The 16,355-nt window shown below is 34.2% G+C and overlaps 1 protein-coding gene across 1 annotated transcript in view; it reads left to right on the top strand.

Moving 5' to 3' along the window:
* The window catches only part of PRKACB (protein kinase cAMP-activated catalytic subunit beta), a 143,583-nt gene extending 127,451 nt beyond the window's left edge, over positions 1–16,132 (top strand). Inside the window, exons 9-10 of the mRNA XM_081225601.1 lie at positions 6,635–6,799; positions 12,879–16,132. Of these exons, the coding sequence (XP_081081727.1) occupies positions 6,635–6,799; positions 12,879–13,004 (291 nt within the window). The 3' untranslated portion in view covers positions 13,005–16,132. The remainder of the gene's footprint in view (positions 1–6,634; positions 6,800–12,878) is intronic.
* The last annotated feature ends 223 nt before the right edge of the window (positions 16,133–16,355 follow it).

The raw sequence follows: 16,355 nt of genomic DNA, 5'->3' as shown, positions 1-16,355 counted from the left end.
AGAACAGATCAGAGAGCCCACAATCATGGTACTAATATTTATAAGTATTTTGTTAGTGTCCTAGATGTTTTTTTATATATAGGATCCAGACTGATTAAACTTTCCCTGGGTCCTATGAGGCAGTGTGGAACTTAGCACCATATCTATTAGAAAGCCTAATGTATGAAAAGTTATTATGTGTTTTGAAAAATTAACTAATGTATATGCTCAGTTTTTCTAGACAATTTTTTTTACTGGGATGGTAGTTTTCTTGAACTGTACTAATTTAGAGAGAGGATTTCTCAAAATTTATTCCAGTATGCATGTGGACAGAAGTTAACAGATTATTTACTGTATGCAAACTCTTTTGAGTAATTTAAGCCCAGTAAATTTTACCCTGATGCATAAAAGATAATGTTACTGGTTGAACAATCTTTTCCTGTATAAATTGCAGAAGAATAGCAGTAAAATTTTTCTCTTCTTCAATCAAAGATCAACTTTGTAATTTCTGTGATTAAGCTGAGTGTAGACAAACTTGATTTTGGTCTTATTTTATTTCTAAAGTTAAAAAAGAGTCAGTGAATTTAAATCACCCAGTATGGATACTATAATAACATGTACTGATTTGCTTTCTGGATGTAACTTCTTAAATTTTTATAAAGTAATAGTTGCTCCTAAAACTAAAATGTACAAGACTTTATAATCAGTGCTGAAAGCAGAACAATATTCTGTTTGCTCAATTCAGAGTAAATTTCACAGTTGTTTTAACATATTATGTAATATAATTTGACAAAGTTTAAGGTATCAGCTATATTCACAATTCTGTCCTTATAAAACGGTTATGGCTGTCCATTTTCTCCCTGCCTCTATCAAATTTAAGAACCTTAGGAAAAGAAAAGAGTGTTTGTTGTACAAATTTAACAGGTGGAGCATGAGACAAGAAGAAAAGAGGAACTTCTTACACTCTCCAATGACTTTTCTAGCACAAGTGCCCTTGGGTAGTCTGGAAACATAATGATAGATATTGCTGACTTCCAGGTTCCTTCTTTGATTCAGAAATTCAACTTCAGTCCATTAAAATATTATCCTAATGAAAAGACTTAAAAATGAAACATGTATTGAATTAGTGCCTGCAAGATGCAAGGCAGTTTCACAGGGAGTTCCCTGGCAGTCCAGTGGTTAGGACTTGGTGCTTTCACTGTCGTGGGCCTGTGTTCAATCCCTGGTTGGGGAACTAAGATTAAGATCTCATAAGCTGCATGGCACAGCCAAAAATAACGAAAAGGCCGTTTCATAAAAGTTAACTAATTTCTTTTCATACCTGCCAGATGAATTATACTCTTATCATTTTATAGATGAGGTAAGTGAGACTCAGAAAGGTAAAAGAGTTTGCCCTAAAGCATAGAGAATGTATGTAACTGGAGTTGGGATTGGAACCCAGATATTCTTTCTACTAAAGAAATAGCTTAGTAGAATTTTTAAGATGACAAGAATGTTCCATTTTACTTAATTTAACTCCCTTATCCTATGTGTAGGTAAATCAAGGCTCAGAATTGCCCAAAGATAAAAGCTAGTTTGTGGCAAAAAGAGAAACAGAATCTAGTTCAGTGGTTCATTCATGACTCCTTCACTTGGCTTCAGTGACTCTTCATAATCTTAGTTTTATTCCTGAATTACTCATCTTTCCTTCTAAATCTCTTTGGCTTGATCCTCTTCTTTTTCTGCATTTCTTCCATTGGTGGTCTCATTTTCGCTATGACTTTTAATGCTAGCTGACAGCTCCCAAATTCATTTTTTCCGTCCATACGTGACTCACTGAGTTGCAGACTTTTGTATCCAACTTCCTACCTGAAATCTCCACTCAGCAGTCTCATAAATATCTCAATTTCAACCTAAAACTGACAGATTTTTGTTTTCCGTAGCTAATCTGTTCTTCCCACCATCTTTCCCATCTCAGTTGATGGCAACGTTATCCTTTCAGCTACTTTCAGTTACTCAAGACAAAACACCCTGGAGTCCTCACTCCGTATTTGATGCACAGGAAAACCATTTTGGCTCTATCTTTAAAACATATGCAGAATTCAACTACTTCTTAACACCTTTATTGATACTGCTCTCTAACATTAAGTCAGATCCTGTTACTCCTTTCAGAACTTTGCAATGATTCCCCATTTTCTTCAGAGTAAAAAATTAAAGACCTTACAAAGCAAGGTTTTGTCAGGATAACAACATTTTTAAAGGGTCACTCTTGTTGCTAAGTTTCTTTCTCACTAGAATATAAACACTGTTGGAGGCAGGAATCTTTATCTCCCTTTGGTTTACTACTATATCCCAAGCACATCAGTGCCTAGCACATAGACGACATTGAATCAGTGTTTGTTGAATTTAAGTTCATGCATTCATTAAATATTTATTAAGCTCATGGTATATGACAAACCAGTGCTGGATACAGCAAATCAGCTGTGGTCTCTGCCTTCATGAAGCTTTCATGAAATAGATGCCCATTCTCAGAGATACTGATTCTGTTGGTCTTCTGTGTATTCCAAACATCTGTATTTTTTAAATTATTACAGATGATTTTGATACACATGATGTGTTAAAAGTTTGTTGTGTGTGTCTGTACCTCACTGTAGAAATAGATTTATTCTCAAGAATACATCATTAGGAAACCCAGAAGTAACTTGGTCTCTAAGGGTTGAAAAACATTCCTAAACAGGAAATATTAGGGGAAAGAAGACCCAATAAACACTCTAGGGAGTACATATTGCACAAACACCTCTTTCATGTTAAATAGTGCCAGTTTCCAATAACCTTATCACTCACCTCTACTGGTTGAATGGGGTTAGAGTGTCTCTTTTCCATATCTAGCTGTTTACAGCTGTTTTCACATTATTTGCCCTATCATATATTTTATGCTATTATGGACTGCAGAAACATGTAGGAGTCAAAAGAATTAAGTTATTTTCCCAACAATGAAATTAACTGAGTTGGTAGTCTCACTGAAGCTAGGGTTCCTTATCTTTCTTTAAAAAAGAAAAAAAAAAAAAAAAAAGGTTCCTCATCTTTAAAAGGTAAGTTTAGACTAAATTAAGCTCCCTCTAGCTGCAATATTCTAGAATTCTGATTTTACTTTTGACATCTACAGCAGTTATAATTGATAACAGTGATAGAAACAATACAGTATCAAAATTTGATACAGTTTTGAATCATCTCATTATAGAAGTCTTTGGTGTTTCCAGGTTAACATACTATAAATAAAGGTCTTGCATTTAAAACATAATTTCATTTATTTTCTACTTTTTGCTAATTTCAGTTGATGAATCAACATGGCTCTTTGGAAAGTTCAGTCAACAAAGAAACTCCATTTCTGATTACATTTCAGAACAATCATGGAAAAAATACTCTCACAATGATTCTCATTATTTCCCCTCCAGTAGACTTTAAGGGTATGACAGATCCCCATCATTAACATGGCTTACTAAGGGAGTGTGGGCTACCTATCATAATCTCTGGGGAGGAAGAGGGTGTGATGTGGAGGTGAGGAGGACATGTCTAGAATTTGAAAAGATTCCCAAATGGTTTTGATATCTACCATCACAACCCTCTACCACCATTCCCCATTTGAGAATCACTGTTCTGGAGATTAACCAAATAAATGTTCTCATTAACTATTCAAGATCATCACTGTATCTGCATTCCACATAAAAAACTACTTTATTCAGGTGTATATATTCTTTATCCATTGCATTGCATATTACCTGAATTCAGAAGATAGTTTATATGTAGTACATCACTGTCTACCATTCTGAACATCATGAAGTGGAGAATAACTGACACATTATATTGAACAGTTCAGGCAAACTCTATTCTAAATGAAGATAAGTATACTTCAAATAAGTTATTTCTTTGGAATCTAAAGAAAATTAGAATATAACCATTGTATCAATAATCGTGATATTTTTCAAGTGGACAGTGTGTCTTTGAATACCCTATATACTCTAGTTTTTACTCCAAGTAAGATAAATGAGGAAATACACAGCAAATATTTTTAAGATGAAAATTTCATTCTTTTATAAAGTTCCTGACAACAACCTGAAGCTAGAGTATATACCCTGGAGTTGGAGAGTCTGGTTTTCAATTATAGCCCTACCACTTATTATCTCTGCAGTCCTGGGCAAATTACTTAATCTCTGTAGGTCTTAACTGCATCACCTGTAAAGTGGGGATAGTAATCGTATTTACCTCGGTGTTATGTTCTGGATTTTATGAGCCAGTGCATATAAACTGTTTGGCATAGTGCCTGACTTCTGATAAGCCATTGTGTCAAAAGCAAAAACTAGAGAGGGTGGTAGTTCACGTCTTTTTTTTTTTTTTAGAACATAAAACCTCTAATAATCTGTAATAATATAGGCTTTGCAAAAATGAAGTTTTTTTAGTTGCTAATATGAGTTGACCCCAAACCTTCAACCTTCAAATAGTCTTTGTTTGCTTGACACAATACTATTCCTCTGGTATGATGGTGACTTAGTTTATTACTTACACTAAAATTGTTTTTTGATCTGTCACTAGCAGAAAAAATAAAACTTCTGCATAAATAGTAAATAGTGTTACAAATAGTGCTTCTCAAGCTTTCATGTACAGATTAATTACTTGGAGATAGAAGCTCAGATTTTCAGGCCCAATACCATTAACATCTGAGATAAGCCCCAGGAATCTGCATTATCATCCTCTACTTCCCAGTTGATTTAGATGAAAGTGGTCCCTAGGACCACACTTTGAGAAATATTTATTCACAGAATAGCATGAGAGTGGCAATCAGAAGACTATGGTTATGAATCTAGCATTGCCGTAGATTTCTAGCTTTGCATCCTAATGATTTAACTTCTGCTTTGAGAACATGAGAATGTACATCAAGTATGTTGAACTTTTTCAAAGTCAGAATATAAATTAAGAAGTTCTATATGTTTGAAGACAATGTAATAAAGAGCAAAATTCATTAGGCTGAGAACTGTAAGACAAGATTTCTCGTCCCAGCTCTGCTACTTTATAGTGTAATGATTGGGTAAGGTATATAATGTCTCTGAAATCTTAGTTTCTCCATCTTTAGAAAAGAGTTAATACCATATTCACCAAGTATGTCATATCCAACTAGGATGTAAGTACCAAGAAATCAGACTTTGTTTTTGCTCACTGTTGTATATTCAGCACCTAGAACAGTGCCTGGTACATAGTAGGTACTCAATAGGTAATTGTGGAATGGATGAAGTATATTATTTGAAGTGATCTAATAAATCCTGGGAATAGAAGCAAAAAAATAGCATAGTACCTTCCCTCCAGAAGCTCACAGTCTGGGCGAGACAGACATGCATAAATACTACAGCATAGTTAAATGAATGAGTGCATTGTGAAGATCACCTGAGGTAATGTAATGATGCACATTGCAAGTTATAAGGTGATGGTGGCACTTGTAGAGAACAAAAGAAAGAATGCAAGTTCAGAAATGGATCTGTTAACCCTTTAAAGCATTTCTTCAGAAATTTATGGTCAGTTTGAAGTTAAAGCCATGATAATCCAGAGAATAATGTTGGTATTTAGTGAAGGTGGGAACATGAAATGGGACCTACAAGTGCACAATAGTAAAATGGGATTAAAATGAAAGTGCACGTGCTCACACACATGTGTATATATGCACATACATACCTTGTGTGTGTGATGGGGAAGAGGGCAGTGGAAATGATTGAACACAAGTTGAAAAGGATAATGGAGAGGTGGTAGTAATGAAGGAAGAGTAAGGAGACATAGATGCAGCTGTTTCTTCTAATATCATCCTTTAGTAGTACTCATTTTAATTTAATTTTTCAGTACCCATATTAATAATAGGGTGAGAACTGGGAGTTAGGTTGGAGTAGAGAGTTAGAGGAGAAGAATGTGTTTAAACAAAACAAAAAGTAGACCTAGGTCTCTGATGACTGGCACTTTATTTTATTGATTACTTGATATATAACATCTTAAGTTATTTGGGGGTTTTTTTGTTTGTTTTTAAGGCTGGGGGCTGGTCAACTAATTGTAAAGCCTTCACAGTTTAGAAAGTGGAAAATGCTTTTAAACCAATCTAAATCATTTTTTGCACTATTGCATAATAGCAGAATATTTTTTAAAGTCACTCATAAGTAAAAGAAAAGTAGTTTCCTATGCTATGAAAGGCAGTGTGGATTTTTATAATCATTTTTAGACTTCCTTTTTGATCATCTCTTTCAAAAATGTGCATACTGATATCTTTCATATGGTGTTTTTTCTATTTAAATTGCAAGTTTAAATTTGTATGTCGCTAAGACACAAGATTTATCATGTGGGATCCAAGGGGTCTCTCTTGAAGATGGGTAAACCTTCTGACATTGCTGGAAAAGTTCTGTAGTTACGCACATTTTTCTGGAGAGGGGTCCTTGTTCTTAAAGAGTCCATGACCAAAACAAGGCCCTACAAGAACAGTTTTAATTCATTGACTCAGTTCTCTTTTTTAAAGACTACTGTGGAGACTGAAGTGTGTAGTTAAAAGTATCTGAAGGTCGTCACTATATATTTTTGTTTATATAATGATCTATCACCTCAAAAAAATTTTTGGAATGTGTGTTTTACCACATGGTCTGTTTTGCAGGTTCGATTCCCTTCTCACTTCAGTTCAGATCTCAAGGACCTTCTAAGGAACCTGCTGCAGGTGGACCTGACGAAGCGGTTTGGAAATCTAAAGAATGGTGTGAGTGATATAAAAACTCACAAGTGGTTTGCCACAACTGATTGGATTGCTATTTACCAGAGGAAGGTGAGCCTTTTCTTTCTTTAATTTAAAAGCTTTTTAAAAGTTGCTGTTTAAATTATATGTAGTAGAGGTATCTAACTTAACACATGGTTTTATTTTTTTTTTTTACCTTTTGAATTAATCTTATGCAGGACTTAAAGAACCTTTATAGCCCACAACTTAAAAATGAGTTTTCTCCTTGATAGAAGGGAAAGTGTATATTCTATTTTGACCACCAATTGAAATGTTTTCCTGGTTAAATTTTTCCTACCCATGCCTCTTTTCATAATGCCATGGCAGTTATATATTAGACAATGTCGTAATGGTTTGCACTTCAAAACTGATGTGAAGCCACATTAGTAGGATGATATGTAAACAAATATATTCTCTTACCCAGAATTGGCATACAGCCAGATATAATAACGTGTAAGTGCTGGATTCATCAGGTATTTTTCAGTCATTATTACTTTACCTTTGTAATAAATTGAGACATTTAAGAAAAGATTTTGCGGTGCTGAATTACTTTTATCTCTCCTTTTGCTTCTTAAATGCCCAGTTAAAGATAGTTTGTATGAATAAAGTGTTTTCATCTTGAATATGTTATTTTTTCTTTTTTTCCATAAAACAAAAACTTATAATGTTTCAGAAATTTGCCACATTTAATAATGCCATGCAGCCACATGAGTGAATTTCCTTAGGAAAAAAATGTAAATGCTCAAATTATTAATAGCACAGTTTTTCTAATTTATATATATTTTTTTTTTTTTCTTTTTGCGGTATGCGGGCCTCTCTCACTGTTGTGGCCTCTCCCGTTGCGGAGCACAGGCTCCGGATGCGCAGGCCCAGTGGCCATGGCTCACGGGCCCAGCCGCTCCGCGGCATATGGGATCCTCCCAGACCGGGGCACGAACCCGTATCCCCTGCATCGGCAGGCGGACTCTCAACCACTGCGCCACCAGGGAGGCCCTCTAATTTATATTTTTTTATAAAAGATTTTTTAAAAAACATTAAAAGAATTTTAGAATGCAGCAAATAGAAAATATAGCAAGACCAAAACAATGTGAGTGCAGTACAGCCTTTGCATCTCAAATTCATGAAACGTAGCCATTAGCATCATTATCTCAGCTGGTTGTGTTTAGTCAAGAACAAGGTCCAAAGCAATTTAAAATAGATTTTAGATCTAATAAATAAATATTTTATATTTTCATGTTTTTTCTAAATTTCCTAGCACCAATGCAGTACTTTCAAATTAATGAAAGCAACTCTGTAACCTCTCATTTTAATCTTTGAAGTAATCCTATGGGATAAGTGGTACCATTTTCCCCATCTTACTGATAAGAAAATCGGCTCAGAAAGGCTAACTGCTTTAAACATAATCATACAGCTGCTAAATAATGCCTGTGTTTGATTCCAAGTTCTTCAGATTCCCAATTCCAAGATCACATTACCCCTTTAAAGACCTTTTAACATGGTTATTAAAATAAAGCTCCAAACCACTGAACAGTACATTGTTTCATAAGATTTTCATAGATTTTACATATTACATGCTTAACTTTCATGCTTTGAGCAATTTTGGAGTAGAAAGACTCTTCCTCAGAAGGCAGAAAAGAGCGAGCATGAACTCTGGGGTTAGGTAGACATTGATCTGAATCCCAGATCAGACAACCATTAGGAGTGAGATCTCAAGCAAATTACTTAACCACTTTAAAGCATCAGATTTCTCATCCTTAAAATTTGTATTAAGGTAGAGGATGCAAAAGGAAGAGTAGTTTGGAGAGAAAGATTAAATAGATTGGTCCAGGCTCTATTTTTCTTTCTGGTTGAGGTATGTTTCATGTAGTTATAATCAGGTAATATGTTAAGTAAATAGATATGAAATCATCATAATCCCATCATCCAGACAGCACCTCTATTAACAGTTGGTATATTTATTCCTTTTTTCTGTGCTTTTCCTCACCACAGTCCATTCCCATGACTTCAGTGACCACCTTCAGTAGTAGATCTACTTCTTCCGATCCTGCATTTTCCCCTTAGCTTCAGGCCATTACATCACAGTTACTACCTACTACAAGATTCTATTTGGGTGACTTATTTAATCCACATTTTCTTTTAGTGCTTTTTGATCTAACTTCTTTTTGCTATTGTTGTTTAATAATTAACCAATTATCCTCTTAGCATTTGTTGAATAATAATTATCTGACTCCTTATTTGAAACTCCACCTTTCCTAATACTAAATTATTATACACTTCAGTCTGTTTCTGAACTTCATTTTTTATGAGCTCTTTTTGTCTCTTCTTGTACTGTATACCACACCACCACACCATTTTATGTAGCTTTGTATTTTTTTATTTCAATTTTCATAATACTTATATATTTAATATGTGGAATTCTTATAAATATTTATGAAAAATACATAATTCAGTTTTCTCCAGTTTTATTGTAGTAAAGTACACATAACGTAAAATTTAATATCTTAACCGTATGTAAGTGTACAGTTCAGTGGCATTAAGTACATTAATATTGTTGTGCCACCATCACCACCATCCATCTCCAGAACTTTTTCTTCTTGCAAAACTGAAACTCTGTACCCATTAAACAATAACTCCTCTGTTTTATTGGTCTTTCCAAATATTTATGTTGTATTGGGTGATCTTAATTGGGATTATAGTATATTAATTAGAAGAGAACCAAAATCTTTAGGGTTCTTTTTAATGAGCATGTTATATTTCTGCAGTTAATTCAGATATTTTCTGTCATTTGATAAAGTTTTAGAAACCCCTCATACAGGTCCAATTTCTCTCTCAAAGTTATTCCTTAAATTTATATTTTGGTTGCTACTGTGAATGTATTTCTCTCCCATTGTAAGAGCACATGGGAGAAAACATTTCTATGTTTGTTACAATTGGCTACCTTACTAGATAAATTCTGTTATTGATTTCCTTGGATTTTATTGACAGATAATCACAGTGGGCGGAGGTGTCATTTGCCTCTTCTTTTTCAATATTTATATATTTTATTTCCATTTTGATTTATTATATATGCTAGAATGTCTAGAATAATATTTTAAAACAGTGGGCCTGTTGAGCTGTCTTATCTTGTTCCTCTTTTGAATGGGAATGCCTTTTATGCTTTACCACCAAATACGAAATTAGCTATTTGCCTTGGATAAGTATTCTTGATCAGGTTAAGGAAATATCCTTGATTGCTAGTTTACTGTATTTTATCTTCTTTGACATATAAGGAGTTACATCAGTGAGATATCCTAACATTCCTGAAGTGAACATCATTTAATCCTAGGGTATTATTATTTTAATATCTGCCTAAAATCAATTTGCTAAAGTTTTATTTAGGATTTTTACTTCCATAGTCATAAGTTTTATTGATCTATAGTTTTTGTTTTTCTGGAGTTGAGATTATATGCATTCATAAAATGAGTCTGGAAATTTTCCATGTTTCTTATTCTTTGGGAAATTTAAGGAAAATAGGAATTATATTTATACCTTGGAAATTTTAAGAAATTAATTCTCCTGTTGATATTGGCCTCTTCAAATTTTTGCCTCTTATAAAGTCAATTATAGAAATTTATATTTTCCTATAAAATCATTTATATCCCTTTGCAATTATCACTATTCATATTATCTTTATTATATTATGTTAATTAATGCTATATTTAGATGAATTGATTAGACTTTGTTGAAGTTTATACTTTTTATTAGTATCTTAAAGATTTATAATGTATTTTGAATATTTTCAAATTTATTTTAGCCAACATTTACTAATCTTTACATATCATGTATTTTAAACAATTATTCTTAAAATGGGTAGAACTTCTACTGCTCATTTAGCATTCATGTGCTTTCCAAAGGGCTGGATTTATCTCAGGTAGTAAACAGCTTATCTGCCAAGAAGTAGCACACTATAACAAACAATTTATTTTATTGGGCAAATTGATCAATAGCAAATCTTGATGTTTAACAAAAATGGACTTGGGGCTCTCCAGATAATTTACAAACAGAAATAATTCAGTACTTTAACATAGCCATTTGTTTTACTATCATCTCAATTCTAAGTATGTAGAGAAGTACAAAAATGATAGTAAATTTGAATAATTTTCATAGTCCTTTTTTAGTCTCTGACCAAGTGCTTATGAACAACGGAATAGACAAAGGCATCTGGCAGAAAGACAAAAAATGGGAGAAAATGGCCTGGACAGCTCAAACTGTACAATCATTTTCCAGAGATTGCCTCAGTAGGTGTGATCCTAAGCTGCTGCCTTGCTAGTAGACATGAGGCGACTGTCTGCTTAGCCCATTCTTCTGTGCAGTGTAGAACTGCAGGATCCAATGCAGGGCACATAGGCAACCATCTGGCAAACAATAAGATATTAGACTTCCCATTCCTACTTATTTTTTACCTTATTCTTTTTAGATGTCTTGTTTGTGTGTATCTTATAATAGTTTAGCCATGTGTGTAAATAATTTTTAAATAAATAACTATACATTTATTGGTGATATATACTCAAAAATGTTTTACTAAAGGGCATATAAATCAAAAAATTTTGGAAACCACTGGTATAAATATTAGAAACAGCTCTGGACTGGAAGTGGAGACCTAATGAATTTGAAACCTGCTTTAGCCACTTATTAGTCACATGAATTTGGTCAACTTTCTGTTTTATAATCTGTAAAATGGGAATAAGGCTACCTTCCCTGCCTCCCTCACAGTGTTATGTTGAGGAAGAAATGAAACAGCCTGCATATAATTGTTTGTAAACATTATAGATGCTGTGTAAATTGTGGTGTTATTGTTTCAATTTTTCAAATCTTTTCCTCAAACATATTCAATACACTGCATTGTCTTTATACAGACCACATTTTAAGTAATGGAAAGACATTTTATTTTTAGGATCCAAAGAGAAAACTGTCAGAATTTAACAATTTTGTAATTCTAAAAGAGATTTTTTTTTCAAATTTCTCAGAAATTTTTGATAGCCAGATATTTTAAACAAAATCGTGTTGGGAATTTTTAAGAAATGATTAAAAATAAATCTGAATTATCTGTAACCTCAGGAGGAAGGAATTAAGGAAAAGGGGATAGAAAATGGACTTTAGAAGTAAGGAACTGATACAGGAAAAACTGGAGTTCTATAACCTTAAGTGCCAGCATTTTGATGCCAGCAGTTAATTATCCTAGAAATCTCAAGTATTGTTGTTGGCCTGTACCATTCCTTGAATGAAAATATTGAGATCAGTAGCAAACCTATAGTTTGCTTCTTCTTTTAATGTTGTGATCATTTAGGGACTTAAAGGCCTTTAAAGATTGCCACTGTGTAGTAATAGTCGGAATTTATTTTCCTTAGTGTTTGTTTGGAAATTCTGTGGCATTTGTTTTTCCTCTTTTTCCATATCACCAAGCAGTTAACAGTTCTGACACTATCTATCTGGTGATACCAATTGCCAGTACAGTTTTTGCTTCTGACTAACGGGCTATAGGTCAAGAGTCCCACAAACACCTGGGGGTCGATTAATTTGCTAGAGCAGCTCACAGAACTGAGAAACTACTTACTGGGTGACCAGCTTATTATAAAGGGGTATAACTCAGGAATAGCCAGATGGAAGAGAGGCACAGGGCAAGGTGTGTGGGAAGGGGCTCAGAGCTTCCTGTTCTCTCCAAGCATGCCACTCTCCCCAAATCCCCACTTGTTCACCAACCCAGAAGCTCTTCGAAATCCAAACCCCTTCCTTTTGGGGTTTTATGAAGGCCTCATTACATAGGCATGATTGATTCATTCATTGTCCATTGGTAACTGAACTCAGTCTCCAGTCTCTCTCCCCTCCCAGAAGGTCAGGGAGTGGGACTGAAAGTTCCAACCTTCTAATCACAGGGTTGGGTCCCCTGGGAACCAGCCTCCATCCTTAGGTTACTTAGGGGCTTTCCCAAAGACACCTCATTAACATAAAAAAAGACACCTTTGCCACTCTCAACTCAGGAAATCCAAGGGTTTTAGGAGCTTTGTGTCACTAACTGGCACAAAGACCAAATATATATTTCTTATTATAAATCACAATATCACTCTTGTTTCTCTCTCTGTCTCAATTATAGGTTGAAGCTCCATTCATACCAAAGTTCAGAGGCTCTGGAGATACCAGCAATTTTGATGACTATGAAGAAGAAGATATCCGTGTCTCTATAACAGAAAAATGTGGAAAAGAATTTTGTGAATTTTAGAGATGAGCAACAAGATGACATCAGAGCTCACACTCAGTCTTTGCACTCTGTTAAGAGATAAGGTAGAGCTGAGACCGTCCTTGTCGAAGCAGTTACCTAGTTCCTTCATTCCAGCGACTGAGTGAGGTCTTTATTGCCGTCATCCGTCTGTGCACTCTACATCCACCTATGTAACAAGGCACCGCTAAGCAAGCATTGTCTGTGTCATAACACAGAACTAGACACTTTCCTGCTTCTCTTTGGTTCGTCTTTCTCCTCTTCTCCTAAATCCATTTCTTCGCGTTTCATTTTCATTATTTTTTCTGCAAATAGTGCTTCATTTTATTTTGTTGGTGTTGCAGATGGGCAGTGTTACGGCTATGTGACATTGGAAGGGAAGGATAAATGTTTCTTTTAGTAGTTCTTACCAATATTTTTGTTGGCCAGTTGCTTAAGGATATACTTTCTAATAATTATTTTTACTTTGAGTAGCTCATATTCGGTTTTGCCAAAACGCTGGACAATTTTTGAAGGTAGACTGTCTTTACACCAAGGATATTTATACAAATAAAACAATAACTTTCCTAGAACTAATACAGAGTAGCTAGACCCAGCAATTTGGATTCCTACAGATCAGAAGCTCTATTTCACTTCACCGCCTTTTCTATCGTCCTCCCCTTGAGTAAATAAGTGACCAGCCTGTGCAGTATGACAAGCGTGTCTCATTTGTAGGAAAAGCTAATGATATGGATCATCATCGTCCAGGTTCTCTCACTTGATACCAGCATTTATGTAGGTATCAGAGAAGAGTTCTAAGATTTCTAAACTTTAACTTTCCATAAGGGTTTTAGCCAGTATTTTAATAGAACATGACTAATGAAAGTGACACATTTTTAAGTTTCTCAAATAGTCCCCATTGTAAACTTTTGAAAGGAAGAGAAATGAAGTAAAAAGAACATTAATGTGAACAAATACTTAGCTAAGTCAAACAAGTGGCTTGATTCTTGTAAACAATATAGAGGCACTTTTGTTTAAATATAGAGGTTTTTTTTGTTTATTTTGCTTTGCTTTGCTTTGTTTTGTCACAGTAAGAACAAAAGTTGTTGTCAGGTGATTATGCTGGTGTACTATATTTGTCAGCCTGAGGTAGAGGCCCTGTTGCAACTTCGGCTTTCATCCTATGCCTCAGCAATGAGGAAAGGGGACAAAATTTATAAAACTACCACAACTGTGTTTTAATTTTGAGGTGTGGTATTTTTAGATATGTTGTAATTTCTTGCCTCTTCTTTCAGTAAATGGAATTATGATCATGCAGATACAATTTTAGTATTTGAGTTTAGTTTTTTTAATATACTTTTTTGCCAGTTGACTTAACATTGCTGTCATGTGGAAATTTCAAGCACTTTTGCACATTTCATTCACTGTTTGTTGAGACTCCACGGCTTAACTCAGTTTTTTAAATATGTTTTTTCTTTGCTTTTAAATTTCCTGTCTGGTTTTATCTCTATGTGTCAGTGACCTATCTTAAAACAACACACCAAAATAGTTGAAAATAAACTGTGTTCATTTTTTATGATCAATTTACATGCATATAAGATGAGTTGTGTTTAATCAAACTGATCTTAATGTATATAAGCACTCTATTTGCTTCATTATCGGTGCAGGTAGGTCACTGATTCTACTTCTTTTCATCTGTACCACACCCTTGTAAAACCTTTGAAGACACTGAAAAAATCTGTCTGAGATATTCTCCTTATCAGTCTGTACATCTTTTGGTTGTCAAGTGTTTCTGCATGGTCATGTCACTTAAAAGCTGATACTGATTCGTTGGTCACCTATATTTAAAATGTGCAAGAAAAATATGAAATACTTTGCTGTAGCAAGTTTTATGTAACAAAAATATATCATGTTAATAAATCTAAAAAATTTTAATTACTTTTTTTGTATTTCATTTAGACCCAAGAACATGCTCATCATGTATTCTATATGTATGCTATAAATGCTATGGTACCTTTGTTGTATATTATTGTAAAATTATTACAAAATAATTTTAGTAAATCATGGGGGTGACATTTTGATTACTACATTTTTAGTTTTCAGTAATTAAAATGATTTCTATGAATTCTAAAAAAAAAAATGAAATTACTACTGCCCAACACAATTTGCTATAGAATCTACCTAGGTTGATTACCCTAGGCATACATTGGTTTTTGAGGGCTATTTAGCCGTTCCATTTTAACTCTCCATTTAAAGGACACCAGCAAGCTTTCAAATATATCAAGGGAGTCTATTTCTGACCACTCAAGTACACTGAATTAGAATATCTTAGAATTATATAAAACTCCCAGTTTCAGCCACAATTGAGCCAAAAATAAAAGTTTGATTAATAAATAAGTGGAATGAATCAGTGTTTAATATCAGATTACATTATTTGAAACAGAAGAAATAATGAGATGGCATTGTCGAGGAAGGAGCCCTAGGCTGAAAGTCAAGGCATCTGTCAAGACTGGCCTGTCACTATTAGCAATGTCATTGGCCTCAGTTCTCTTATCTATGAAATGGAAGAGTTCCATTAGGCAGTTTCTAAGGTCCCTTCTAACTTTCATATGTTGTGGCAAGACTCTTTTTGACGTTTGAAGGGATAACATGCTTAGAAGCAAGTCTCGGTAAGGCTATATTTTAGGGCATCTTTCTTCTTACTCTACAGTGTTCTTACAATTCTTTGAATATCATGAGAACCTCGTGTCTGTTCTGATTCCTTCCTCCTTCACTGATGCTAAATATCCAATTGATATCAAACTGTCAGCCTACCAAAAAGATATTGTGGCTTGTGGGCACTGCTGTCTTGTTCTGATATGTTCTTGTAGTGACTGCCCATTGGCCTGAAAATACTCATTGTAAGCCTAAAAAAATCATTTTTCTTTCCCACTGTTTTTTCTGCTTGTTGAAGAATCAAATGAAATAATGTATGTGAAAGCACCTTGTAAACTGTAACCTATCAATGTAAAATGTTAAGGTGTGTTGTTATTTCATTAATTACTTCTTTGTTTAGAATGGAATTTCCTATGCACTACTATAGCTAGGAAATGCTGAAAACAACTGTGTTTTTTAATTAATCAATAACTGCAAAATTAAAGTATCTTGAAAGGATAAAACAATTTATTGAGTCTTGGATTCTATTCAGTGCCCTTATTTCCTGATTTATTTTCTGCGTATACCACATATGCTTATGGATTCCTAGTTTTTATGTATTTGGGTGAGAACAGAGCAAGAGAGGGTGAAATGTCCACCAAACTGTGTTTACTGAGAAACTACTAGATTTATTCCATAGTATCTAAAAGTGTTTCTACTTTTTCCTCATGCTATTAGTCT

Source organism: Mesoplodon bidens (genome assembly GCF_964165515.1).
Source record: "Mesoplodon bidens genome assembly, chromosome: 2".
NCBI lineage: Eukaryota > Metazoa > Chordata > Mammalia > Artiodactyla > Ziphiidae > Mesoplodon > Mesoplodon bidens.
The sequence above is the reverse complement of the archived record's forward strand: the minus strand, read 5'-3'. Positions and strand labels throughout refer to the sequence as shown.